The sequence below is a fragment of the Salvia hispanica genome, chromosome 5 (genome assembly GCF_029641045.1).
Source record: "Salvia hispanica isolate PSC_SH4W2 chromosome 5, Shi_PSC_v1, whole genome shotgun sequence".
NCBI classification, from domain to species: domain Eukaryota; kingdom Viridiplantae; phylum Streptophyta; class Magnoliopsida; order Lamiales; family Lamiaceae; genus Salvia; species Salvia hispanica.
Window position 1 is genome coordinate 6,146,019 of NC_142696.1, and position 27,849 is coordinate 6,173,867.

Consider the following 27,849-nt stretch of genomic DNA (forward strand, 5'->3'; position numbering starts at 1 on the left):
TAAGTAAAATAATAAAAGTTATGCATTTAATTAAACTGTAGAAGCAACCAATAATATAATTCAAAAGTCAAAATAATTAACTAAAATATAAAAACCACATGAGTTGGTTATGCAATACGTAAAACTTGAGAGTTTGGAGAAGCCGTGACTTAGAGTAAGAGAGATTGACTTATTTATATAAGTTTAGAGAAAGTTAACCTAGTAAGTTGTAATTAGTAAATAAATTAGCCTAGCTCTTAAAGCCTAAAATGGCTTAAACCTAATTTAAAAAATGCTTTAAATAATAAATTGGATATTCGGGTAATATCCGATATCCATTCGGGTTATCCGATATCCGATTTATCTTAAATTTCAATACTCAATCCCATACCCAGTCCCATAAAATTGGATATTGGGTATCCAATACCCGGCGGATATCGGGTCGGGTACGGGTAAACCCAATACCTAAAATCCGTATTCCCACCCCTACTGGCACAGTTTCAGTTACTATATTTAAGGAGGATTTACATGTAAAATTGTGAATAGTTGGTAGTATAAATTTAAGAAAGTACTAACAAATTATTTCTTACAGTCAATTTTTTTAAAAAAATATAGGAGTAAAGTATTATGCTCATTTGACTCATTTCATAATACGGCTGATTGCAAACGAATAAATTTTTACAACTTTATTATTTTGACAGAACTTTTAAAACAATATCTAAGTTTTTGCAAAACTAACATACCAAATGATTTTGCTCACTAAAACTAGCATTCCATGTAACCGTTTATATACTAGACTGAACCCACCCAAAACCAAGAGGTGGGAAATATTAATATATGTTGGCCTCAATTTAGATTGAGAATTAAATAATAGATGCATGAGGACTTTAGGTAGACATCATATATAAAATATTATGGATACAAAATAATTAAGAATTATATTTATGTACTATTTTTTTGGTTAAATTAAAATGAATATGGTCGTTGGTCAGCCGGTGGGAATACAGCCGAGTCAAATAAAGACGAAGTCGGCTAATTTATTAAACCCATACTGCAGTTAGAGTTAGTCCTCAATTACCAAAAATGTTAAACACAATAAAGGGCCAACATTTTTTTTCACCAAAAAAGGCGACGTATTCTTTTTCTTATAAACGATAGTAATTGCAAAATAAATATCTTAAATTCTTTTTTTATTAATTAATAGAAAAATGTTTGAGATAGCATGCGGCGAACAAATATTCAAAACAAACGGACAAACGCCATTTAACAAAAACTAAAAACAAAAAATCACTAACATTCCTACTAAATAAGTATAATTAAAGTCAAAGCAGCACCAACAATCTAATTAGCCTAAGAAATAGGAGTACAAGCATCAACAACCAAAGGGAAAAAAAACACAATTGAAAATGACCGCTTAGGCATCCAACACCCAAAAACAGGAGCAAAGGCCAATCCATGGTTGAAAAATAAATTTGGTAACACTCTAATATTTGATATAATTCATTTAGTCGAGCGACAGGTCTTCTATAAAAAATTATTTCTTCATTATAGTGTTTACTTAAACGGAGGTCTTCATCTTAAATTTTACCCGCATTTTTAAGTGGAATCTACGTTCAAGTACTCACTTCGTCCCACTTTAAGTGACATAGTTTTCTTTTTAGAATGTCTCACTCTAATAATACATTTTTAAAAATAGAAACATCATTTTCTTGGACAAGGATCTCCTAATGTGTACGGTTATGAATGAAACACATTATATGCTTTCTTTTATTCTATTTTTTTTATTCAATTGTGTGTCTTGAAATGGCACAGCCCCTCCCATTAACAATAGGGAATCTGTTTCCTACTTTCTCAACTTTTTCCATCTATCTTACTTTATTCTCTTCATTTAATTTACAAAATAAAACTATATAAAATTTCACACCGAGAAAGAAATGTTTCACTTAGAGTAGGACGGAGGAAGTATATAATTTATACTCATACTTCCTCCATACTACCTCCGTCCGCCAATTAAAGACAAAATTGTCTTGGTGATTTAACTCTACTAAAAAAAAGTAAAAAAAATAATTATTGAAATGTGAGTTTTATTTTTATATAAGTATTCCATAAATTTTATAGTAGAATGAGTTAGAGAAGTATGAAGCTTAATTACTAAAAGTGGAAAAAAGATAAATGTGTCTTTAAACGACGGATGGATGGAAAATATAAGTAAAGGAGGATTGGTAATTTTCATACTTACTTCCTCCATTCCTTTATAATTGAGTCATTTTTTCACTTCGAAAAGTTATAGCAATAACCGTTTTTTCTTTCTCTTACTTTATTCACTTTTTATTTTATTCTTTCTATTTTTTCTATATCTTACCAAATTTTAAAAAAAAGAGAATATAATGAGTAATTGCCATACTACATTTGTCGAATGGTAAAAGAAGTGATCCGTGAAGCTATTGCGTGATCGTTACAAACTCTAGTATCCAACAGCTACAGTGGGCTATGTCCTGTCACATGCGTATAAAATATAGAGCTATGATAAAATAAACTTTTATTTAATCTCAGATAATTTTGAATTGTCATATCGAGAGAATGATAAAGCCAATTAGCAAGTAGGTAAGCTTTTATTGGATTTTTATGAAAAATTGTTGGTAAAAGAAAAAATAATTTTTGGCTTCACCATTTTCATGTCCCTCACACTCACCATCTAAAATAAGAAATGTAAAAGTACAACAACAGTTTCAATGATACAACTATTTTGGTGTATCAAAGATCACATGCATCTGTTTACTTTTCTTATTTTGTTAATAATCAATTTTTTTTGTACATTTATCATTTAGGATAGCAGTATCACACTAACACTTGCATAGGCGTATTATTTCTTGCAAAAGGGTTTTTAATGGATATTAATGAATAATCATTCCACACTAACACTGCATAGGCGTATTATTTCTGCTATTTTTAATAAATTTAAAAATTGGATTAAATCATAAACTTTTAACAAGTACTCCATCCTTCCCCTAAATTTTGACACAGTTTACTATTTCGGTAGGTCCCTGAAAATTTTGACACACTTCACTTTTTACCATTTTTGGTAGTGGATCTCATATTCCACTAACTCATTACTACTCGCATTTTATTATAAAACTAATACTTTAAAATAGAACTCACATCCTACTAACTTTTTCAATCCACTTTTCATTACATTTTTTAAAACTCGGGTCAAAGTGTGTCAAAATTTGGATACGGAGATATACTAATTATCCCAAATTCAAGATTTTTTAATTCATTAGTTAAATTTCAAAGTATTGTTTAGAAAAAGGAAAAAGTAAAAGTGTACAGACTGGAACCCTCGTCACTAGCTCTGCGTCAACTCAGTTCTCTACAGACGTAGACCACTTTCCATCTCACACACAGACACACGTATACATATATGTTTTACTTTTATTTCGCAATTAAAAGTCTAATTCTTCAGTATATATTCTCTCCATCGTAAATTAGTTTGAGAATTTATTTTGGACACATAATTTAAGTGATGTGGTAAAAGGTTATACTGGAGAAAGTAAAGTAAGGAAGAACAATAAAGTAAAACATGAGAAACTTTTTGTTAAAAAAAAAGAATGATTCAACTATTTTGAGACAATTTAAAAAGAAATACGACTCAACAACACTACGATGAATGGAGGGTTAGTTTTAAATAAAATATGAGTAGAATAAATTAGTGGAAGATAAACCTTATTAGTACCATTTACAGTAAAAATAAATCGGGACTCCTATTCACAATTGTGTATCTTATTGCACTGAAATGTGATTTTTCTAGTAGTTTATTTTTGAAGCATTGTGCAATCTAATAGAGGTATAATAGTCTCTCTCTCTATATCCGCAATTGAGTCCCAATTTTTTTTAAAATTCGATATGTATGCTAATAAGGGTCTGATTTATTTTTAACATAATTGGTAATAAGACCGTCCATACATTCCACTAGCTCATTTCACTATCATTTTATAGAGTATAAAATTAATATAAACAAGTGGAATTCATATAAACTAACTTTTTTTATCCATTTTTTAAACATTTCTTAAAACAATGCCTAGAAAAATGAGACTCATGTTCAATGACAAAGAAATATCGTATTATATTTATATTTTGTCCTGATCTTTATTTTCTCACTTGTCATTGCTATGATTGAGAGTTCCATTTGTTTTTGAAGAGATAATTAATATATACGCTGCAAGAACATAATTTCTTTCTTGGATTGAATTGAGTATCTGAATAAACAAGGTTATTATTAACTGAGTCAATTAATTGACTGTGATAGAATGTGATGTTATAAGCTATTTTTGTCTATTTCTTATTGTATAATACATACACAAGTTTAGATAATTAGAAATAGTTTTCATTTTATTCCGAAAATATTAATTCTACACTTGACAACTTGTCTTTTACCAGACCACTAAGCTAACAAGGAACGAGAAGAAAAGCCCAAAACATAAACACACAACCCAAAGCATCCAAAAGATTTTTTTTAATTAAAACCACATCATATTACATATTCCGCAATCCTCCCGTTGCTGGAGATAAAAGCCCAGTATATCTTTATTAGCCTCATTCATGAGAACTCATAAACATAATTTCAATAATGTACAGTTGGAGGTATTTATATTTAAACGTGGTTATCAAACTACAAGAGAAGGAAAAGCAGCATCTAAAACCTAAAACACAGCACATTCAAAATCCTTTTCCTTTCATGTTAGAGCAAGTGCTGCTCTGGTCAGCCGGTGACACGGCAACATCAAAAAAATTAAGTCTGGGAACCTGCTCTATTCAAACCTCCACCACTTGCTTGTACTAATAAGTTTGCCAGTTTTGGGATCATGTCTTTGAACGACGGCCGATCTTCCGACTTGCTGCAGAAAGTTCAACAGTAATCATCAATTTTTTATATTTGGCATGTTGATAACCACATGTTACAGCTTGATTACCTTGTCCAACATTCCGATATGATGGACGCTATTTGGGGATCGATACTACTTGGAATATCTAGTCTGCTATTCATGAAACCCACAACTCCAACAACCTTTATAAGCATAAACAAGAAAATATTCGATGGGTAAGAAACAGAATGGCATGCCATGAAAATACATCATTCTCGCAAGTGGTAGGGGTTGCTTAGAGCTAAGTTACCTGCAATGCATTCAGGTCGCTCCATGGAATCCGTTCGGTCATTAGTTCCCACAGGACAACACCGAAGCTATAGACATCCGACCTGTTAAAAAAGGTCAAGATCATATTATTCAAAGAAATAGGTCACCTTTTATGCTAAGATCCCCTAGTATGGTATAATGCCTACAATTTTCTTATTTGGTTGTGTACGGTTTACTAGTATTTGCGGCTGCTGATCCTCTTATCCAATATTTCATCTACTAGAGTGTGTTCGGCTGAACTTATAAACTCCATAAAACTCTAGAAATTTGTCTGCCAAATAAGTTCATTAACAACTTATAAGATCTAAACATTAACTCCAATAACTAATAAGGTACCTGACAAATAAGTTCATCAACCTCGTTCCATTTCTCATGATTTAGTAAGCAACAATCATCTGGGAAAAATAGCCCTACTACGTTTAGTTTTTGGCATCCTATACCCTTCCCATTTCATAATTCATGGTTCTCTTTTTCTCTCTAACACAATTCTGCCTCTAATAATAAGCTCATATTATCCGACCAATTTAACAACTTATAAGCTCTTGAAACATTTATAAGATGTTAAGAGCGTAATGTTTGATTCATGTCACCCTCTTAAACCCCACCCTTTATGTCTGACTCAATTAATACGACAGATTTAAGTATATTCAAATACAAAAGTTACAAATCATTAGTTGCCAGGCATTACTTTTCTGTTGAAAGTTCATTCCGGAGGACTTCAGGGGCCATCCACTGAGGCTGCAGTAAATTATGAAACTCATATCAGATAGTGCGAAGAAAAGACTCAAGCAAGATAGAGAAATGTGGCATAAGAGGGGGCACAGGCAATGATCTTAACTGTGCCTCTTCCAGATCTTGCTGTTAAGAAAGTTGAATGTTTCAGCTTTGATAAGCCGAAGTCGCCAACCTGGAAAGAAGTAATTTTGATTTTTCTATATACTTGGATGCAGTAAAATGATGTGATCCAGTGAAATATTCCTACAAAATACCTTGACGTTCCAGCTTTTGTCAACTAGAAGGTTTGAAGATTTCAGGTCTCTATGCACTATTGGTGGATTTCTGTGATGCAAATAGTTCATCCCTCTAGCCTGTACACATGATCAAAGAGAGTGAATAACTTCAACCAGCTATGCGCATGGCTGCCCCACAAACACAGAGAAGTTGATGGAAAATCATCGACTTGAGAACAGACATACCACATCAAGAGCAATCCTTAGACGACGCCTGATGTCCAGCGATTGGTTGCTCCTATGTAATGTTTTAAAGAGACTCCCCCTGATCATAGTCATAAGACTTGTGCGGCTATAAGTGTTGCAAGTTGACAGGGAACAACTGAAAAGCAACTTTCACTGTTAGATTGACTTACCTGGTCATGTATTCGGTGACAATGGCAATTTTTTCCTCCTTGCACGATGCTCCCATGAATAGCAATACATTTGGATGTCTCAATCTTCTCATAATATCAATCTAAACAACATGGTGAACTTCAAAGTCAGTATTGCGAACTTCAAAGTCAGTTTTGCATGAGTTACTTGAAACAACTACATCATGATGTATATTGTAGATGCACCTCTTTTTTGTAGTCAAGTAATGTCTCATCGTACTGACTACCAGTGTAAACCTTGACTGCAACGTCCTGAAAAGTATAAATAAAATAGAATGATAAGTTTAAGAGACAAGAAAGCTCTCTGTTGTTTGTAGTGATTAGGCTACTAATGTATACGGCTACGTACCGATCCATTCCAGATTCCACGATACACAACTGCAAAAGAACCTGAAAGGAAACACTGTTCATCAAAATTAATAATGCCTAATCAAGAAATCAGACATGCATCACTCCAATTCTGGCCTGCCGATATGTGTCTCAATGTTGCATTGAACACACAGCTTCTAACACAATTTCCTTAAACTTTACCTTGCCCAATTTCCTCTTTGAGCTGTAGATCCTCCCATTGAATTGCAGAACTACCAACCAGAGGGAGATCATTTTCACCTTTGCTCGAAGAGCTTCCATGTCCACTGCCATAACTCTCTGCCGAACCTAGATTCTTTTGAGGATCCAACTGCTCCTGATCAACATCTTCCGTATCTAGCGACTTTGTATTTGGAAGGTTGGCCACGAACTTGTTCTCATCAGTTTGGAAGCTTGTTCCAGGCAACTGATCGGCATGTCTTTGAACTTCAAAATATCCCTGATATGCACCTGAAAATGCTTCTCCCGAGGGACTCTCATTATCAAAGAATGGATTCCTATGCATATTTGTTTCTTTTCTTTTTGCAACATCAGAAGTTTCTTTCATAGCATCCACTGCATTATTGCTGGCATGAAGGCTAGAAACAGTTTGCATCGAATATATTGGTGAACATGTCCCATTTGCAGCTTCTTTCCCCCCAGAATTGTCTTCAAAACCATTTTGTTTTATTCTCTCGTCCATGACTCTTTCCAAGTTGCTGCTTGCTCCTATCTGAAACTTCTCTAAGATTTTTACTGCCTGCAGTTTACAGTAGACGAACTGATTGGAAATTTACAATACAGTTCACATGCAACCACTGAGCAAGCTTCCAAGTAAATATTACATAAGATTGAATAAACCAGAATGTCGTTATATAAAATCCATTAACAAAACAAATAAAAGCATGAGTTACCAAAAGGCCTAAAATTGAGCTAAGCCGATACTGCTATTAAAGAATGCAACAGAAACAAACTCTTGCTATAACTGAATGATATAATGGCAGTTATAAGGAAAAGGGGAGAAGCTAATGTTGCCAATGGACAAGGTTGGACAGTAAGGAAACGTTAGGAACAATGGAGGATAGAGTATACAATTTTTGAAGGCTGAGAAAGTTCAGATGCTGTGTTTTCCATTTCAAAGCATGAGCCATCATTTCTACTCCTCCCTACGGGTAACCCGAAAGCACCCTTAGTAATCTGCAAATAGTTCTAAGTTTACATTCCCTCTTAATAAATCAATACCACCTGCTTAACTAATACTCACAGGGGCTCTTGGTGGTCTATCGGCTCTTGTGTCTTGACTTTCTGCTTCAGCTTCCTCGCCATCTCTTGCACTTCTATATGTATCAGAGGAGGAGGGAACATTCCCTCGTGTCCGAGATAAAACTTTTGAGGCCTGACCAATTATCAGAAAAGTCTAATGTATGCGAAAAGGAGGACAAAACATGAGGCGGAAAGACACATAGGGACATAATGTAAGCACCAAATTCGAAACAGAAGATGCAAGGTGGGGCACTCCTGCTATTTGTGGCCGCTGATGCCACGAGATGTTCTTCAAATTTATTCTAGGAAATTTAGATTGTTCATTAGCCTTATCTTGACGTGTTCTCATATTTCCTGAGTTTGTCTTATTAAATACAGCAGCATCACTTGATACGGTAACTATTCCGGCAATCTCACCATCCTCATACAGTGGGCTCAGTGTAACTAGCGCGATGAAACTTTGACCAGATCGCTTCCTGAGAGGGAGTTGCCCTGACCATGATTCTCCAATTCTCATTCTCTCCATGATTGTCAGAACTAAATTATGATGCTCTTCATCAAAAAGTAGTTCAACCGCTCCCTGTCCTATTACTTCATAGTCTTTATACCCAAACAATTTTTCAGCTGCGCAATTCCTGCAACATGAGATTTTCCCCCTTATTCTATGCAATATGGGCAGCAAATGCCTGTACTCTTTATTAGCATAAAGATGTTGGAGGTTCACAGATTCAATAGGTAGAGAAATGACCAACTACTATCCAATATTATCCAACCTATTCCAGTTTTAGAGGATTTTGATTGTGATAGCTGAACATGTTCCATTTACTCAAATTTCAACGAATCCAAACAACAGTAATATGAAGCTTTCCTACCATGACAACACACATAAATAGTGATATTAAACCATATTAACCGCTTCTTCTATATACTTCACACCAAAATCAATGCTGGAGAGTTCTCACATAAAAAATAAATCAACTGCCACATGTTCATACTGCACAGCATTAAATCATCTTTATTTCCCAAAATAACATCCCCAACCAGATTTGACCTAATTCAAACCAACTTGATCTTGCAACAACCAATTAGCCGTATTAAACAAACTACCACCAACGAATCAAATCAAACAATCAACTTCAATAGATATTCATTTGAAAATTGTAATCGGATTGAATCAAAAACAGTACCAATAAATGATCTCGTCGGAGCCAACTCTGCTGACGTGGAGTGCATGACCCATGTACTCCAGCACTCTCCTGTACGGGCTCTCAGCGAAGTAGGCCCCCGGCATGTCGCCCCAGCCAGGATACCGCCTCGAGCCGCCGGAATCTGGCGGCGACTCCCTCTCTGCCTTCTCGTGCACGACAACTTGGAACTGCTCTTTGAGCTTCTCGTGGCTGGCCTCCAGGCTCTCGAATCGATCCAATAGAGCCCTGAGGAATCTGTCCGATGACTTTGCTCCGCCGTCCATGGCGGGGTTGGGTGGTGGTGCACATGTGGTGATCGCCTCAAGGTTTTTGTAGTAATATTTTATTTTAAAAATATAAAAAAAGAAAGTGTCATTTGTAATTTAAAATTTTGATTACGCCGTGGGGCAAACCGGTTTCCGCCACGTGGTTTCTACCGCCTTACAGCAACGACCTTACTGAAACGGACGGTTTTGTTAATTACGGCCTTCAAGCGCCGGATCAGACCCGACCCGATTCAGGCATTTGGACAGTATCTTTGCCACGTGTACGCATCGTTGTTGGACTTTCTTTAAATAGGAGATGAATAAGGTTTTCGATTATTGTGTTTTAACAATTTTATTCGTTATTTGACACGTATGAAGAAGTAGATAAGGTTGAAAAGTTGCACAATTTTGTAAAACTGGTATTGCCGTATTGCTGACGGTGGTTACCCGAGTTAGTTACTCCTATTTTCTACGTGGTAGTTCCAAGTCAAATAACATATTTATACTTCCTCCCCCACCAATACTATACAACTAATTAATATACTCCTCCAACTTTTCATTCTAACTTCTTTTATAAAATTAAATAATTTCTTAACTCGCATTAGGAGACATTAAAAAATAACCTAATAAATCATTTCACGAAGAGTATAACTGTCAATATGTTGGAAGTTAGTTGCATAAGGGACCAAGATCTACTTTGATACAAATTAATTAGCTTATATTATTTACCTTCTATAAATTAGGATTTTCTAAATTACTTGCATTGTTTAATATTATCTTTGTCAATGATTAGAAGTCCTGTTTTTTCATTTCGGTCTGCAAATAAGAGTTCCGATTTATTTTAACTATAAATGGTAATAGGTCTCATATTCTACTAATTCAATCTATCTCATTTCACTAAAACTACTATATACAAGTGAAACTTATATTCCACTAACTTTTTTCGTTCTACTTTTCTTTACATTTCTTAAAATTCATGTTTCTATGAAATGAGACTCTTATTGGCAAACAAATAAAGTATTTATTTGCTTTCCTAATTAATTTAAATAAATAGATGGATATTGACCAGTATTAATTGGCTTTGACAGTCTTTCCTTCTACAACCAGTGTTCCCTTTTAGTTTATTTTCTTTCTAGTCTTATAAGGTTTACTCCTATTTAGAATTTTCTTGCTTATACTAAGAATTCATTATCTATACTACTAAAAGAGAGAGTTGGATGGAAAGTCAATATTACCCTTTTTGGAGGGAAAATATAAAGCTATTTTGTTTATCCTTTTGGTCATTTTGAAAAATGACAGCCATTGGATAGAAAATTAGTCCAACTAAATGATAACTTTCCAATCAAGATTTGGAACAATAACTAATTTATTAAATATTTTTTATAATCCTTTTGATATTAAAATTATCGTATACAATATTAAAACTAAATTTATTATTTATATTTAATATTAAAGCTATATATGTAAATATATTTACATTTAAATTTAGTGCACATAATTATGAAAGAATATGAAATTATATATATTTAAAATTAAATCTAACTTATAAAGTTTGTATAGTTTCTTAATATAAATAGTAGTGTAAATTGTCACATTATTCAAAACATCCAAGATGCATAAAATATTATCGTTATTTTAAGTGATAATTTACTTTTTATACTTATATGTGGCAAGAAGTAAGAAATTTATTCTTTCTAATATTAAAAATTTATTTAGTCTTTGGCCATGTATATCAAGTTATGCTATGGTCTAAAGTTAAACAGAAGAAAAAAAATAATCAACTAAAGTGTGATTGTTGGAAAAATACAATTTTTTTAACTTGACTTCTCAAAGAAATTTTAAATTTTTATGATTTAAATTATTCATATATTTAAAGTGGATATGTTTGATATTCCATAAATTTTTCCATTAATTTTTTTAATTAAGCTATTAAATTTTAATTTTTCTTTTATTTGGATTAATGACTACCATAGCACTATCAATAAACATTTTTACTCACACATATTTTCTTTATTTGCATATCTTATTCTAATTAAGTCATATTCTTTGAACATAGTTACACATCTTCTTTTTGTCATTAATTTTTATTGTTTTTACTCCATTTAAATTATAAATTAAAATTGTGTAGATATTTCATTCATTAGGGAGTAGTAAATTCTTCATTTAGAGTTATACAAGATAAATATGTTTCTATTTTTTTAAATCTTCATATTGATTAGAATTTATATTTTCTATATATTTATTATATTTTGTATTCATTATTTGAAACTCTTATGTCATGTGCATAACACAAGTGTTAATACTAGTTAGACTAAAAAGACACCTTTTGATCAATAATATTTTGGGAGTTTAGAGCATCCACAATGCAGCCATCGTTCGGGGCAACCGCTTGACGGGGCTGCATTGCAGCCCCTTCTCGGCTGCGGCGGCCCAACGGCGCCTCCTTCACGATTGGAAATTCGGCTGCCCGACGGCCTCCTCTTTTTCCGCGGCTGCATTGCAACAAACCCACTTCTCTTTTCTTTAAAAAAAATATTTTAAATACCCCTTACTTTTCTTAAATTGCCAACTCATCAACGTAGTATATTAAAAATGTTAACACGATTACATAAAAATGTCAACACATATTTGTGTTGACATTTTAATAAACTGTGTTGTCATTTAAATACCAATATCAACATAATATTGTAAAATATCAACTTAAGTTTATGTTGGCATTTTAGTATCATCGTGTTGACATTCTTAATACATTGCATTGATGAGTTAACAAGTTAGTAACCTAAGAAAAGTTAGCAACGGATCACACCCCTAATTTAGATTTTTTTGTAAATTTTTGTAATTTTTTAATATTTAGATTATCGCCTTTTTATGGATATTTATTTTTCGGTTTCAACTTTCAATTAAGATTCAATTATATGAATGACAAAAAAAATGTTAAAAGTTAGGGCAGAATTTGGGGATGACTACATTGTAGCTTTTGTGCTGGATTAAAAAAGCTGACGTGACCGTTGAAAAATGGGTTTGTGGCTGGATTTTGAGACCAGCATTGTGCATGCTCTTATCTCTCTTGAATTATCAATTCATCAAGACTTAATTATCTGATTTATCAAACGACCTTTCATAATCATTTATGGCGTTATACATTTCACCTTCATGACTTATCAACGGATCTTCCATAACTATTGTGGCATTATTCACCCCACCAGTCCTTCCTTTCAAGTCTTTTGTGTCTTTTGTCACGTTTCTCTTAAGATCTTCATCAATAATCAAAGTTCAAATGCAAGGATCATACATATAATTTGGTATCATTAGTCAAATTTTGATCAAGTTGTTTTTGATATTTTTTTTAATTCTTTTCATTATAATTTTTGAGTTTTATTATTTAAGAGTATTTTTTCCTTTTATTGTTCGAATTTATTTAGAAAAACTTTTTAATGTCTTTTTTGGCGATTTATTTTCCAGATGTTTATGTCATGTCTAAAGTATTTTCTAGACAAACATTCAAAGAGAATCTGGAAATTTGATACTGGATAGAGAGAGGATGTGGTGTACACACGTTGTTACATAAATGACAAAATTTTTAAAGTCGTCATCTATGAGACAAACATAACCAATGTACTTAGTGATATTGTGATGGAAAAAAATAGGTCTACCTCTCACATAGAGCACAATGGATCTTACCAATTACGGAGGTGTCGTCAACAGATAATCATACCTATTCATATTGGTAAATATAAGCAAAATATACTTTGTGATGTTAGAGTGTACTCATATTTTGTTGTGTTTACAATGGCAATTGGATTGTCGAGTGATATTCACTACATTTCTCAACAAATACTCTCTTAATTTTGGTCAAACGAAGTTGCATCTTGTCATTATCACGTCTCAATATGTACGCAAAGATCAAATGTATTTGCAACGTCGACGTGAACAAAAAATGAATGATTCAATGTGGGCACAATATTGAAGGTGAAAAGAGTCAAAATAAAATAGAGTATAGAAAGTAGAGTGAACAACAAAATAACCAATAGCAACTATTGAAAAATCATGAGCTACAACAACAGTCCTCTATGGTGGAGATGTGTGGAAAAATAGAGAACATGGAAGAAGAAGAAGAAGAAGAAGAAGAAGAAACTCCAAATGTGATCTCTTAATTAGAATCAATCACTTCGCCAGAGGTTAATCCTTCTGTCATTATTGCGGCATCTACAGTCATTTTTCCAATTCTTACTCATGTTGTAACAGATATGAATTCTACTTACATAGAGCCAACAAAGACACTAATATATGTGAAGGGAGGTGTTTTTGCACGTGTGTCGTGTGCACGTGTCCCTCCTTTCAACATGATTTATAATTTCCTACTTTTGCAACAAATTTTACTAAGTATAAGCGGCAAGAGCGGGGTTGAATCCACAGAGACCATGGACCTACTCGAGATTGTTTCTACGACACGGGGTTGGTGTTAGCCACCACGCCTTGAGCATTGGAGTATGGATCTAAACACTAGAGTGGGAAACTTGAGTTTTAAACATGAAAACAGAGTTGAGAGCTTAAACTAAATCTAACTAAGGGAGCATGGAATGAAATGTAATCTCGGCGTCGGAGTTGTCAATTCCTCCACCGAAACTACAGAGCTAAGCTAGATGGATTTAAACATCTAAAAACCAATTGCGAAAAGCATCAAGAAAACACGAGTAAATAAATCATCAACATGAAAGTAAATCAAAGTGGTAAAGAAAGCAAATATCGAACATCGGAGTCGTCAATTCCTCTGCCGAAACAATTAAGTCTAACTAGAAAGCGAAGTGGTGAAGGAGGATTGCTCTCGAAACCATCAATTACAATATTTAGCTTTGGTTTACTTTTAGTTTATTTATTTTCTAGTTTATTTCCATTGAGTTTTATTTTTACTTATATTTATAATTTTCTTTGCTTATATAAAGGCCTTGTTGTTGGACTACAAAACTACCATTTGAGCAATAATATTTTGTGAGTTTATCTCTCTGGAGTTCTCTCTTTAATTATCGATTCATCGAGACTTATTTATCCTACTTATCAAACGACCTTTCATAATCATTTGTGACGTAATACATCCCATCTTCACGAGTCATCAAAAGATCTTCCATAATCATTGCGGCTTCATTCGCCCCACCTATCCATCCTTTCAAGTATTCTGGCGCCTTCTTTTCAAAATCTTCGTCAATAATCAAATTTCAAGAACGAGGATCATATCATGATTTTCATATAAGTGGGAGATTTTGTTCTTGGTATACTAAAAAACAATAGTTTAGTATTGGTAGAAGATTTTTAAAATTAGTATACTGAAAAGTATGTTTCAGGTGATATGTATATATATACTCCCTCTGTCCCACTTTAGGAATCCCGGTTGGAATATTCCATAAATGGTATTAGGCCCCGCATTCCACTAACCTTTTTCCACTCACATTTTATTATAAAATTAATATAAAAAAGTAGGACTCACATTCCACTATCTTTTTTCACCAACTTTCCTTTACATTTCTTAAAATCCGTGCCGAACTCAACCGGGACTCCTAAAGTGGGACGGAGGGAGTACTATTTACTCACTTTAATCCATTAAAGAGAACAATTGATTTTGTGACATGTTTTCATTTATTCATTTATGTCTTACATTTATGAATCACAAATTAGGGGTGTCGAAACGGGTACCCGCACCCGATTTCAGCCGAAATTGTTGTCCCGATACCCGTCTCGCACTATGTCGGGTATTACCCGATACCCGAGTAGGGTATCCCGCACCCGACACAACGGGTACCCGACCCGACCCGATTTTTTTAAAATTTTTTTGTTTTTATTTATATTTGCATTATCCTCGACTTGTTGATAGTTATATATCCATAGTAATGTTAGTATTTTGGTGCATCCTAAAAGCATATAAAAGAATCCATAATCATTAGTGATTAGACTATATGTATATGCTACTATATTTGTGTAGCTACTATATACATATCACATATGCTACTGTATTTGTGTAACTACTGTATATACATATCACATATGCTATTGTATGCTATATAAGATTGGTATTTGTAGGCTCTTTAATAGAAGAAAAAAAAGACAAAAAATATTATATGTAGAAATCTGAGTGTGACCTGGTTAATTTAAAAATTATATTAATATTAATGATTACAAAATACTTAACTAAAATCGGATAATTTTCGGGATTATCGGGTATCCCGAGCGGGTATCAGATATACCCGATACCCGCAAAACCAAAAATATGATTACCCGATCCCGACCCGTTACCCGTTTCCGTCGGGTAGCGGGTATCGGGTCGGGTGCGCGGGTACCCAATACCCGCTACTCGTTTCGACACCCCTATCATAAATAAAGCAAAGGAGTTAGATCTTCTAAATTGTAGCCGTTGAACATGTCATCATATTAGGTGACCCGATGAAGAAAAATAATATTTCACAACCTAAAGTGGATGATATTTCACAAACGAAGGCCTTGGCTACCTATATGTATAAGGGTTGCAGTGTTAATCTAATAGCGTCCTTACCTAGGGAATCTAATAACAGTGGTGTAGTAAAGCACTGAAAGAATCTATCAATGAGATAAGTCCTTTGTTGATATCTAAAGAAACACGAGGTCTCGACAAAATGTTATTTCCCAATCTTTTGCGATAACACAAGATGAATTATACCACTCTTGGAACAACATGCCAATTTATGAAGAGCCAGTAACAAACGTAAATTAAAATTAATTGATGGATATTGAAATCTTAAACACGAGAAATAATAAATAAATAAAAGAGGTAGTCCGAATTACTCATAACTTTGGTCTTGGACGGACAATTATATTACTTTTTATAGTGGCACAAAATATTACTCCCTCTGTCCCACAATAATAGTCACTCTTTTCCATTTTGGTCCATCCCACAATAATTGTCACACTTCATTTTTTTACCATAAATGGTAAGTAGGTCTCACATTCCACTAACCCTATTCCACTGACTCACTTTACTCACATTTATTATAAAATCAATATAAAAAAGCGGGTCCCATATTCCGCTAACTTTTCCAATCAACTTTCTTTACATTCCTTAAAACCCGTGTCAACACCAAGAGTGACAATTATTGTGGGATGGAGGGAGTATCTGTTTGTTGAAATCTTAAACAAGGGAAATAATTAAATAAAAGAAGCAGTCGAATTGCTCATAATTTTGGTCTTGGACAAACGATCATATATTTTCTTTATAGTAGCACAAAATATTATCTATTTATTGACTTGAATTAAACTGAAACTCAATTTAATTTGCAAGTCCAAATAGTTGAGGCTCGGTCCAAACTCCATGGATCCATGGTCTGACCTAATTTTCTCTATAAATTGGAGAGTTAGTTCGAGAACGAAACCCGAGCCTCCATACATGAAATTTTAGAAACCACCGAATCCACACTAAGAGGATTTTCAATTTTTCTTATCTCCACACTTGGGTTATTTCTCTCACTCAGATTCTATTGGTATAATTGGCCCAAACAAGACTATACTTGGAGTTAGGGCACAAATCAGAAGATATGCGATGGAGTATGAAGAACAAGTGCAGAAGGCGTGACCGACGACCGCGGATAGACACATGACAACATGGGCGATAGAACGATGTCAGCTGTTTCTCAAGATGGTGGTAGGAACACGACGACAATGACGAGCTGTTGGGTGTGAAGAAACTGGCAGCGGAAGCGCGTTTGGATTCCATAATTAAAAAATTAATCGAACAAATAAATCACATAATAATCAGATCTATTTAGCAGATTATTTAAACAAAATCTATTCGCGTAATTATCACATGTATCATGCTCATAACTTGAATTGATCATGCTTTAAGTATAAAGAAACGTAAAACATGCTTTTCTACGGAGCAGAAGTAATACCTTATTAATTCTCCAAAGAATTGATGATGGCTAGCGACTTCTCCACGTGACGCTTTGAATACTAGACCACGGATCTTCTCTCTGGTTCCCGAACTGTACTCCAATATCAGTGTGGGCTGATCTCACCGGAATACTAGGACTTAAATAAAGAAGACATAAATTCTACTCTACGGAGGAGAGGAAAAATCGTCCAACTCCAATAGGGGGAGGGGGGGGGGGGGGGGGCGAAAATTTTAGTGAAAAATAAATTATGTTGTTTCTGTCTCCTTTATTCTCCTATTTATATTAAGTTCCTTTTGGGCCCAGACAGGGATCTATGGAGGGTTTTGGATATGAGCTCATCCAATTTACTTTTTACTAATTAAATTGAACCCATAATTTAATATAAGCTTTAATTGGAATATCACGAGCAGCCACTACAGAAGTAATATTGAACTCTCCACATCCAAATCCGAAATTATAAGTAATTCGGGTTTCCGTTTTAATTTTCATTTCCCGCGCTTAAGATAAAAATGTCCATTAATTAATTAATGTCTGCTATGGACTTAATTAATTAATTTCTTATTAATTCCAAGAGTGGACTTAGCATGAAACTCTTATTTATTATTCATAGAGTGAACAAACTCCAACTAGCTAGGTTCCGAATAATAAAACCTTGTTTCACGCTCCTCTTGAGGACATTATCAAACGAGACTCACCTCGCTCACAATTCAATATAATAGCAATCCTAGCACCGCTAGATATTAATCACCACTACCCAATATATCAGGATTATTGGGTTACGAAAAACCCGCACCATTTGATAAGTCAAAGTAATGCATAATCAATACCGTATGCTCAATGCTAACCTACATTGATTAAGAAACAAAATATTTATCAAAGACCTCGCCTTTCAGTAGATAGCACAAAGACAAGTCTTGCTGTTAGATCCGTTCAGTGCTTTACCACACCAATGTCATCTTATTTCAGTAAGGCTTAGAAGTATGCGGACTGACATTGCAACCTTTCACGATGGATAGTCTAATTCCATCTAGGTCGTGAAATTCTTCTTTTTCTTTGTTTAGGACTGACCGTGTTACCTTAAAGTGGACGCCGCCCACAACCGGTCTACTAAAACAAAGACTTAGACTTTGTTAAGTTAACTTATACATTTAAACATGCAATTAACATCCATTAAATGTAAAACATAACAACATTATGACAAAAATAATCTATTTTATTCCTTGGAAAATAAAATAAGAGTTTTACAGTATTCAATCACTTGAAATGTGATTTCTAGTATACAAACTCTAATAGGGTGAAGACCATGATGACTTAATTGTAGCGCGTCAGCATGGTGATGGCTGGGCTTAGGGTTTGAAAACATTAGGCGACAACTAGGCTGAGTGAGAGTAACGACAACGGCCCCAAGGCTCCTAGGGTTCTGTGTGAACGATGATAAACTAGGATTTTGCAGACGTCGCACGGGTGGAACATCTCGTCCAAACAATCCTCCATAATTAAAAATTAGGAAATCCGTGTTTTTTTGGTAAATTAGGGTTGGTAATTTATTTACTTAATTAAATCATACTATATAGATGGATGGGGTGCGTTATATTGCTAACTATTTAAGTTGCTAACTCTGCTAACTCATCAATACAGTGTATAAAAAATGTCAATACAGAGACATTAAAATGTCAACGCATTATAACCAACAAGTAGTTTGAAATTGAATGTTATGAGTCACCCTGGAGGCATTGGCATTTTCAGCTGATGCTAGAGATGTATTATTGTTTTATGGTCATTTGCAAAAATTGTACTATATTGCATGTAAAGAATGAATTTTTTCATTCGATTTTCATTCGTCCATTAATAAATGTCCCGTTTCACTAGTAATATATATTTTTTTAAATGGACGTTATATTCCACTAATTCATATTTTATTGTAAATTATTATATAAGAATAAGATCCACATTCCATAAACTTTTTCTATCTACTCTTTTTACAAAGTTAAATAATTTCTTAAACCTCAAGCCCGGTCAAATATAAGACACTTATGGATGGACGGAGGAGTACTATGTTTTGGCAAATACTCCTAATAACAAGATGCTCCCTCCGTCCGCCATTAAATATCCCATTTTTCCTTTTCCGTTCATCCGCCAATAGAAGTCTTATTTCCCTTTATTCCATCCGTCCCAAAAGAATATGCACTTTGAGTTCTGCACCGGTTTTAATGCAAAATTTGGTAAAGTAAGGAGATGGAAAGAAAAAAATAGTGAAAGTAGTGTCATTGGAGAGTGGTTTCATATATTTAGTTGGATTTTAATACAAGTTGTAAATAAAATGATAAGTAAATGTAATGAGTTTTTAAATATTTCCAAAAATAAAAAATGCATATTCTTGTGCAACAGAAGGAGTACTATATTTATAAGTGGGGGGAGTGATCAATTGCTAACTAATTAGCAATCCTAAATTAAGACTAAATCTTAGCCATTAGATTAGAAGATCTAGTGGTTGAAATAATTATGTTACACGGATTATATTTTTAATTAAAAAAATTAATAAATAAAATTAGAGGGTATTAATGTCAATTCCCTCTCATTAAAATCATCTTAAAACTTTAAATTTACGTAACTCTCTTGATATTTGTAATACACTATGTTGATATAAAAAAACATTCACGAAAATTATCATATGATAACATAATGACGATATTACCCTTTTGTTGATATTTTGTCTACTATTTATTGAGATTCGTAAGATTTAATCTCATCCACTCATTTTAAAATCCAAGGGTGGAAATTTAGTCTTGATTTGGATTAGAGTGCTATAAGTATTAGAATATAACCCTTATAAGTGGACCCTACATTTCACTGACTCATTCTACTCATATTTCATTAATAAATTAATTAATATATAAAAATAATATTCACGCTCTACTAACTTTTTCTCACTTAAATCTTTTGCCGATGAGTAATTACCATTACCGTTGCAATGCTAAATGAGGCCCAGTTACATAGCACATCTCCGAAAAGCCCAATCAAAACTATCAAAACTATTAAACTAAATCTCGTCTCTCACTCTTCCTTCTTCACAAAATTTCCGGCGAAACTCGCCAATCGACAACCACCACCGCCGCCTCAGCCTCCTTTTCTTCCTTATTCTCGGCCGGCTGGCCAGCACGTCAGATACTCACCGCTTTGTCGTGGACTTGTGCTCGCCGCCCTCTTCTCAGCCTCAACTCAACGACATCGAGAAGCCTTTATTCTATTTATTCATCAGGTCAACTTCTTCTTCACCAATGTTTCATCTTCTTCTCCAGAGGCTTCTTCTCCTTTCCATCTCAGCTCACTCTTTGCTGGCTTTTTGTAACGAGATCTGCAAGTTTGCTTATTTTTCCTCAATTGGAATTTATGCATCTAAAAATTGGAAATGATAAGAATTGATATACTGAATTTGATGTCAACTCGTTTGATTTTAATTCACTTACGTGATTAACATTAGGCTTAGAAAAAACGTTTGGTTTTGTCCAGAATTGGATTTTCACGTGCATTAAACCGCTAATATCCAACATATGAATACCTCATCCTGCAAATTACAACTTTATTTGACTGTGCCACTGTATTGGCGGGAAAACATGGCTGCACTTGGCTTTTATACATATATAGATGTTTCTAGAATGTTGTCTGATTTCTTCGTCAGGTTGCTAGAAGATTAGGATTTGAGGTAATAGGAGCTCTATCCGGAGAAGAATGACCTTTTGTCTTTTGGTTTGAGGATTCACAATGTCTGGGGTACTGAGTGTAAGTTTTTCTCACCTTATAAGTTATAGCTCACTTGGTTACCTGAGATAGCTTATTTTATCTCCCCAAGCAAAGCGTATTTGTTTTTGGATTATGTATTAACTAAATTAACATGTAAATGTGGACACAGTCAGGTTTGAATGGATCAAATTCTAATATTCCGGATAGCACTGGAAGAGCTTTCACAACTTCCTTTTCTGCGCAATCAGGTTCCTCTGGAGCTGTCTTGAACCAGTCCAGTGGTATGCACTATACATTGCTTTATTTAGATATATTTCCAATACAAATGAATGAAGTTAATAATGTATTTTCTCATCGGCAGGTAATCTCCAGGGGCTTCATAATATCCATAATAGCTTTAACATGTCAAACATGCCTGGGCCTTATGCATCAAGAAATTCGACAAATATTGGTGGTCTTCCAAATGGTGTCCAACAAGCTCAAGGAAGCGTGTCTAATGGTAGATATGCTATAAATAGTCTTCCTAACACACTTTCTCAGGTGAATCTATGTATTTAGATTTTGGATGAGACTAATAATTTGATATAGTCCATAACTCCATAAATGGTCCCAGGAATGGGTCTTATAGACAAGTTGATGCTATCTTGCTACCCTTTATTTATTATAAAAGTAATTATCTGATGATGGCCTTTTGATGCAGCTATCTCTGGGAAGTTCACATGGACATTCAGGTCTTAATAATACTGGGGGTATGAGTAGTCATTTGTCAATTGGTTTACATATGCGGTATTCCGACCCGGGTTTCTGAGGACACTAATTGCTACAATTGGATACCTATAGGCCCCGGTGTACTTCCAAATATGGGAAATACAGGGAGAATTACAAATACTATTAGTGGTCTTGTGGGCGGGGGCAATGCTTCAAGGGGTGGAAGCTCTACGGGCGTTGGAAACATCCCTGGTCTTGCATCTCGTTTGAATCTGTCAGGTAATTATTTGTTGTATCTTGGTGCAATTTTCTGGTGGCTCTGATTATTTATCGATCATAACCTAATTTGAAAATAAAAGGCACATATAGCAATGCTGTTATGTTTAGAAAATTAAGCCGGCTGGGGACTGCAGTTGCTAAAAAATTTTAAACGTAACAGTGATTTTATCATATGCGGGTATTGAATTTGTCGGAATGCTGTATCCATATTTGCTATATTGTGCTCCTTAGATGTTTTGTTTAAATAATGAATTCCAAACCAGACTCTGCATCAATCATTTTTCTTTAATACTAATGATCGACAGATATATTTCAGCTCCACAGGTGGTATCCATGCTGGGCAATTCTTACTCTGGTGCTGGTGTGCCACTTTCTCAAAACCAATTTCAAGCTGGAAATAATAATTTTAGCTTTATGGCATTACTAAATGAGTCAAATGCTCATGACAATGCTACTTTTGATGTAAATGACTTTCCTCAGCTATCAGGGCGTTCTTCTTCAGCTGGTGGCTCTCATGGGCAAATAGGTTATTCAGTTTAATTAATAGCAGATCTGTTTCATGTTACTTTCTGAAGTGGCTGAATAATTTATCTTTAAATGCCCTTTTGTGAAGGTATGATGCAAAAACATAACATTGGTTTTGGTCAACAGAACCAAGAATTCAGCATTCAATATGAAGATTTCCCTGCTTTACCGGGATATAAAGGTGCTTCAATATCTGTATTACTCTGATTCTGGGATATGTTTACTACGGCTCTTTCGGGGGAACCAACTCCAATTCTAGATGGAAGTCCAGATGGTTTGTGGTGATCTGTGTAATTCAATTTTCCTTAAAGAGATTCTTAATGACTATTATTTCTCAATAGATATCATATGCCTTTTATGGTATGGTACTAGAATACCTTGTATAATCTTATAATAATAGAAATTTTAGATTAATGTTGAAAATAGTTGCAGTGTCTCCTCGGTCAAGGCAATATCTCTGTCTCATTAAATAACTGTTCATCTTGGTTTAGGGTCATACTCATTAGATTTTTCCTTTGTCAAGCATAAAATTTCACAAATGTTGGAAGTCTTATTCATAGCTTGACTTCTGCTGAGAATTTACCCAATAAATGCGATTTGCATGATACCAAAACACTAGAATGGCCTTCTGACTGAACTTATAGACTGAAACATTTCTTAGTAGGTGTATACAGTATATGCATTGGTAGCATGTACTTGATGTAATAATAATGTATATGGAAAGGCTTGCTCCTTTTAAAACTTTAACCATATCATATACTCCCTCCGTCCCAAGGAAGATGACCCCTTCCTTGGGCGGCATGGGATTTTATGCAGTTATATTTTGTGTGGTAAGAGGAGAGAGTAAAGTAAGAGAGAGGAAATAAAGTAGAGATAAAGGTGTTTCCATTTTAATTAATGGGTCATCTTGATTGGGACAAACCAAAAAGGAAAGTGGGTCATCTTCAATGGGACGGAGGGAGTACTAGACTTAGTTTTCTTTTTTGAATGGTATTTTTTTTATTGTTGATGGTTGTCTTTCAAGTGCTCCATATCCTTTCTTTTTATGTGTTCTGCAGGTGGTCTTAATGTTGGTGGTAGTGCTGAATATACCATAAATCCTCACCAAAAAGAACAGATCCACGACAGTATGACAAATTTAATGCAGCAGTCTCAGCAATTATCTGTAAGTCACTGTACGTGAACATTTGTCTCATATTGGACAATGTGGGTGTGACCTAGTGGTTGAATGCTTTTGGTTTCCAGCTGGGGAGGTCTTCAGGTTTTAATTTTGGCAGCTCATATTCATCACATCATCCTCAACAACATCGTGCTTCCTCAATAAATGGCACAGGGGTTTCCTATCTAACATCGGGCAGCTCCGATCTTCATATTCATGGTCCCGAGGTGAGGGACAGCCTATGCTTGTTATACTGAAACTATTTTTGACTTTAATGCTTTTTTTAAAAAAAATTACTGGTTTTCTCATCACACTTTTTTATTTCCCTCCTTTGTTGTTTTCATGGTCCTGAGGTAAGGGACAGCCTATGCTTGTTATTACTGTAACTATTTTGATTTACTTAATATTTTTTTATTACTAGTTTTCTCATCATACACTTTGTTATTTCCCTCCATTTGTTTTGTGAAGGGTCATGCTTTTCTTATTTTATCATGCATCACTTTCCAAGGCCCATATAATAGGCCTGACTGTCATTGCTTTGGGACTTCTAATTGCTTTGGATCTTATGATCATCTTGTGCAGCAGTATCAGCAGTTCCAGCAGTCCCAATCTCGTTTCATAAGTCCATTTAGAGATAAAGACATAAAAGCCACACCGGGATCCCAAAGTATACCGGATCAATATGGGATGCTTGGTCTGATCAGTATCATAAAAAAGGTAAATCCAACTTTGGCCACTCTTGCTCTGGGACTTGATCTGACGACCCTAGGTTTAAACTTGAATTCATCCGAGACTCTTCACAAGAAGTTTTCATCTCCCTGGTCTGATGAGCCTGTCAGAGGAGAACCCGAGTTCAGTGTACCTGAGTGCTATTATGCCAAACAGACACCTCCTTTAAAGGTGAGATTACTATGTTAGTACTCCATCCGTCCCATTCAAGATTTCCACCTTTCCTTTTTAGTTTGTCCTACTCTAGATGTCCACTTTCTATATTTGGAAATAAATCACTCCTCTCTCATCATTAAAATATTCAACTACCTTTTTTCTCTCTACTTATTTCAGCTAACAATTCCTCCTAAAATCCTGTGCCACTCAAGAATGTGGACATCTTGAGTGTGTCGGAGGGAGTGTTTTAGCTTCAGTATGCAAGAATACTTGGTTTTATTATGCTAAACAAGTTAAATCCACTGCCAAAAACAAGATTGCCTGCTCTTTTTTATTTCTTTTTTTTTTTTGCTTTTGCAGAAGAATATCAATTGTATGCCCTTTAAGAGTGTTTTATTTTTATTTGAATTTGTAGCAAACCTATTTTGCAAGATTCCGTCCAGAAACACTATTCTACATCTTTTACAGGTACGTTGTTATCAGTTTCTCGGAAAATTTAATAGTTGGCAATGATCATACTAATTATGTGATTCTGTTTTCCTGTTATAGCATGCCCAAAGATGAGGCACAACTTTTTGCAGCAAATGAACTGTAAGTTTCTCTGTTCCTAATTCTTTGTTTCTTGTTCCAGCTTCCTCTCGCGTATAACACATGAACTAAGAAGTAAACTTCCCTCATGCAAAGATAATAATGAAAGTTTAGTTGATTTAATGCTTGTTCAGTGATGCCACATATAACAAAAGATGCTAAAGCATATGATAATGCATCTCCTAAACTCCTACCAAGCATTCCATATCTATACTAGTTCGTCTTCATAATAATGCCTTCACAAGTTCCATAAAAAATGAGTTCATTGCATGCATCACCTTATAGGTGAACCCCCCATGTTGTTGTAAATGTACATGACATGATGACAGATGAGAATCATGCAGGGAGTGATAAATATAGTTTGTTGAACACTACTAGCAATAGCTTACCTACTTGTATATAAATATGAATTGCTTTTCCTACATATATACAATAAGAAAATATTGTGTTTATGGGATGGCAATAGCTTACCTACTTGTAAATTACTGAGATTCAATACAGCCCTTAGCACTAGAATTTAAGTGATGTGAAGTCACAGGATGCCACGCTTAGTTGAATGGACTTTGTCCTTAGTTGAGAGACCTTGATTGCTAGTATTTTCTCTTTACCATCTTATTCATGCTCTAGATTGCCTTAGGTATATTTCACCGTTGCCATTCCCTGAACCATTTCGTTGGCTTGACACTGAAAACATTGTGTTTTTTTGTCCTATCCTACGACCCCCTGAACAGTAAAATATGGAGTAAATTAGCCCCTTTGTAACAGTTGTCACTATAGCCATGAAGTTGTATCGTGTTTTATGTTTAATTTCTTTTGATTGTTGCATTATTTTCCTTGACATTAGTGTTGGATTTTAAATGTTCTGTCTTCAAATTTTGAAGAAACACTATATGATATTGTCGAACTTTTAAGATATTCCAAAAATTGTCATGACATTTAAATTGCAGCATTTTGGTACCTAATGCAGTATGGACAGTGTCATAAATATGTGTCAAAGTTGCATTATCTTGGCCATGGAAAACTGGCAAGTCATACCAATGGGTGGCATGGATTTCTTAGAAGGCCTTTTTCCTTGTAGAAACAATAAAAACTATTGAAAGTCTGTGTGTTGGTTATATTAACTAGATGAATAATGTAGCAATCATTCACTTTTGCTAATTCCTTTTTTGAATTCCATAAGTGCAACCATATACATCGTTTGAGAATAAGTACATAAATCAGTTTATATATTGTTAAAGAATCATATCTTAGCCCATATATTTGAACATTTTGTTGCAGTTACAACAGAGGTTGGTTTTACCACAAAGATCTGAGGTTTTGGTTTACGAGGGTGAAGAATATGGAACCTCTTGTCAAGACTAACAGTTATGAGAGGGGTTGCTACTTCTATTTTGATCCCAATGGATGGCAAACAGCGAGAAAGGTTTGTACTACCTGATTTAAATTATACTACTAAAAATAGTCTTGGCAGTGGATGACCCAAGTTTTAATGTCAAATTGGTAAAATAAGAGATATATATAGAGAAAAAGTGGTTGAGTTTTGTTGGTGGAAATTGAAACCCATCTCATCAGATAGGAAAAAACTTACCATGAATAGAAAGATTAAATCGAAAAAATATGTATCTTTTATGGACAGAGGCAGAGGCAGTATATGTATTAGCCATAGATGTTTTATGTAGGTTGAGGAATAAGTGGATGTTCCTCCTTTTGCAGGATAACTTCGTCCTGCAATATGAAATGGTTGAGAAAAGACCCGTGCTACCGCAGCAATAGCATAGTTATTCTCCCGCCTCCCTAGTTGTCTAATCACTTCTTAGAATTAAATACGCCAATTGTTATATGTTGTAATTTGAATCACACACCCCCCTTATCTGATTACCCCGGAAACAGCATTTTCTTTCCGTTTTGAAAGCTTGTGATTGTCTCTTTACCTGAGCCGGAGTTAGAGAATGGTGTTGCCATGTCACCTCTCCGAGCACGACATGATCTTAGTTAATGCTGCATTGCAGGATAGAGTAAATTTCTGTAACCAGATGCTGATATTTTGTTTTATTTGGCTGGATGCTGTTGCCAATAATAGTCTTACTATAATTTTGGGAAGAAATGCTACTCTATTATTGCTATTTCTTATGGTATTGTTCTAGTTTGCAGTATTTTATAATGAAATTGAATCTTGATGGATTTACTTTTAAGTGGTCGCTTATTAGTTTATAGATTGATAAAGACGTTGGTTAATCATTTTCTGAAATATTTGGGTCTTTTGTTCCATTATGCTAAGTCAAATTTAAATTGTACTAAAAAAAAAAAATTAAAAAAAATAAATTGTACTAATACTGAACTGTTTGAGACTTTTAAGGTCCTTCACAGTATTTTTTGAGTACGTTCTTAGTTCACTAATATTTGTGGTATTTTAAGGTCTTTTTCTTACAAGC

General features: G+C 34.3%; 2 protein-coding genes across 6 annotated transcripts; one reads left to right on the plus strand and one right to left on the minus strand.

Moving 5' to 3' along the window:
• Window positions 1–4,472: 4,472 nt before the first annotated feature.
• LOC125188884 (uncharacterized) lies at window positions 4,473–9,746 on the minus strand. 3 transcript variants are annotated; one of them, XM_048085959.2, is made up of 15 exons: window positions 9,354–9,746; window positions 8,387–8,801; window positions 8,168–8,299; window positions 7,996–8,100; window positions 7,087–7,684; window positions 6,905–6,945; window positions 6,742–6,807; window positions 6,538–6,638; window positions 6,368–6,446; window positions 6,161–6,259; window positions 6,010–6,078; window positions 5,860–5,909; window positions 5,152–5,233; window positions 4,950–5,044; window positions 4,473–4,874 (listed from the first exon to the last, which is right to left on the minus strand). In XM_048085959.2, exons 1-15 carry the CDS (start codon window positions 9,635–9,637, stop codon window positions 4,769–4,771), a joined length of 2,322 nt encoding a protein of 773 aa, XP_047941916.2. In that variant the 5' UTR covers window positions 9,638–9,746; the 3' UTR covers window positions 4,473–4,768. The 3 variants fall into 3 exon arrangements, with proteins under 3 accessions (XP_047941916.2, XP_047941917.2, XP_047941918.2); XM_048085960.2 differs by having other exon boundaries at window positions 7,087–7,663; window positions 9,354–9,741; XM_048085961.2 differs by lacking the exon at window positions 7,996–8,100 and having other exon boundaries at window positions 7,087–7,663; window positions 9,354–9,741.
• Window positions 9,747–20,543: 10,797 nt separating this feature from the next.
• Window positions 20,544–27,540, plus strand: LOC125188939 (putative NOT transcription complex subunit VIP2). 3 transcript variants are annotated; one of them, XM_048086042.2, is made up of 16 exons: window positions 20,544–20,791; window positions 21,212–21,312; window positions 21,443–21,554; window positions 21,635–21,813; window positions 21,974–22,022; window positions 22,114–22,260; window positions 22,566–22,621; window positions 22,741–22,786; window positions 22,874–22,966; window positions 23,844–23,950; window positions 24,031–24,171; window positions 24,527–24,844; window positions 25,245–25,297; window positions 25,379–25,420; window positions 26,696–26,840; window positions 27,131–27,540. In XM_048086042.2, exons 2-16 carry the CDS (start codon window positions 21,295–21,297, stop codon window positions 27,188–27,190), a joined length of 1,566 nt encoding a protein of 521 aa, XP_047941999.2. In that variant the 5' UTR covers window positions 20,544–20,791; window positions 21,212–21,294; the 3' UTR covers window positions 27,191–27,540. The 3 variants fall into 3 exon arrangements, with proteins under 3 accessions (XP_047941999.2, XP_047941997.2, XP_047941998.2); XM_048086040.2 differs by having other exon boundaries at window positions 22,577–22,786; XM_048086041.2 differs by having other exon boundaries at window positions 20,545–20,791; window positions 22,577–22,786; window positions 24,530–24,844.
• Window positions 27,541–27,849: the final 309 nt, after the last annotated feature.

What these genes read in the sequence shown, in the direction of transcription:
- LOC125188939 (XM_048086040.2), top strand. An exon ending in TGTCTTGAACCAGTCCAGTG is followed by an intron (nt 21,555 to 21,634) that starts GTATGCACTATA and finishes TCTCATCGGCAG; the next exon opens with GTAATCTCCAGGGGCTTCAT. An exon ending in TGCTTTACCGGGATATAAAG is followed by an intron (nt 22,967 to 23,843) that starts GTGCTTCAATAT and finishes TGTGTTCTGCAG; the next exon opens with GTGGTCTTAATGTTGGTGGT.
- LOC125188884 (XM_048085959.2), bottom strand. Translation starts at nt 9,637, where the DNA reads ATGGACGGCGGAGCAAAGTCATCGGACAGATTCCTCAGGGCTCTATTG. An exon ending in CAAAGAGGAAATTGGGCAAG is followed by an intron (nt 6,946 to 7,086) that starts GTAAAGTTTAAG and finishes GTTTCCTTTCAG; the next exon opens with GTTCTTTTGCAGTTGTGTAT. An exon ending in GTCACCGAATACATGACCAG is followed by an intron (nt 6,447 to 6,537) that starts GTAAGTCAATCT and finishes GACTATGATCAG; the next exon opens with GGGGAGTCTCTTTAAAACAT.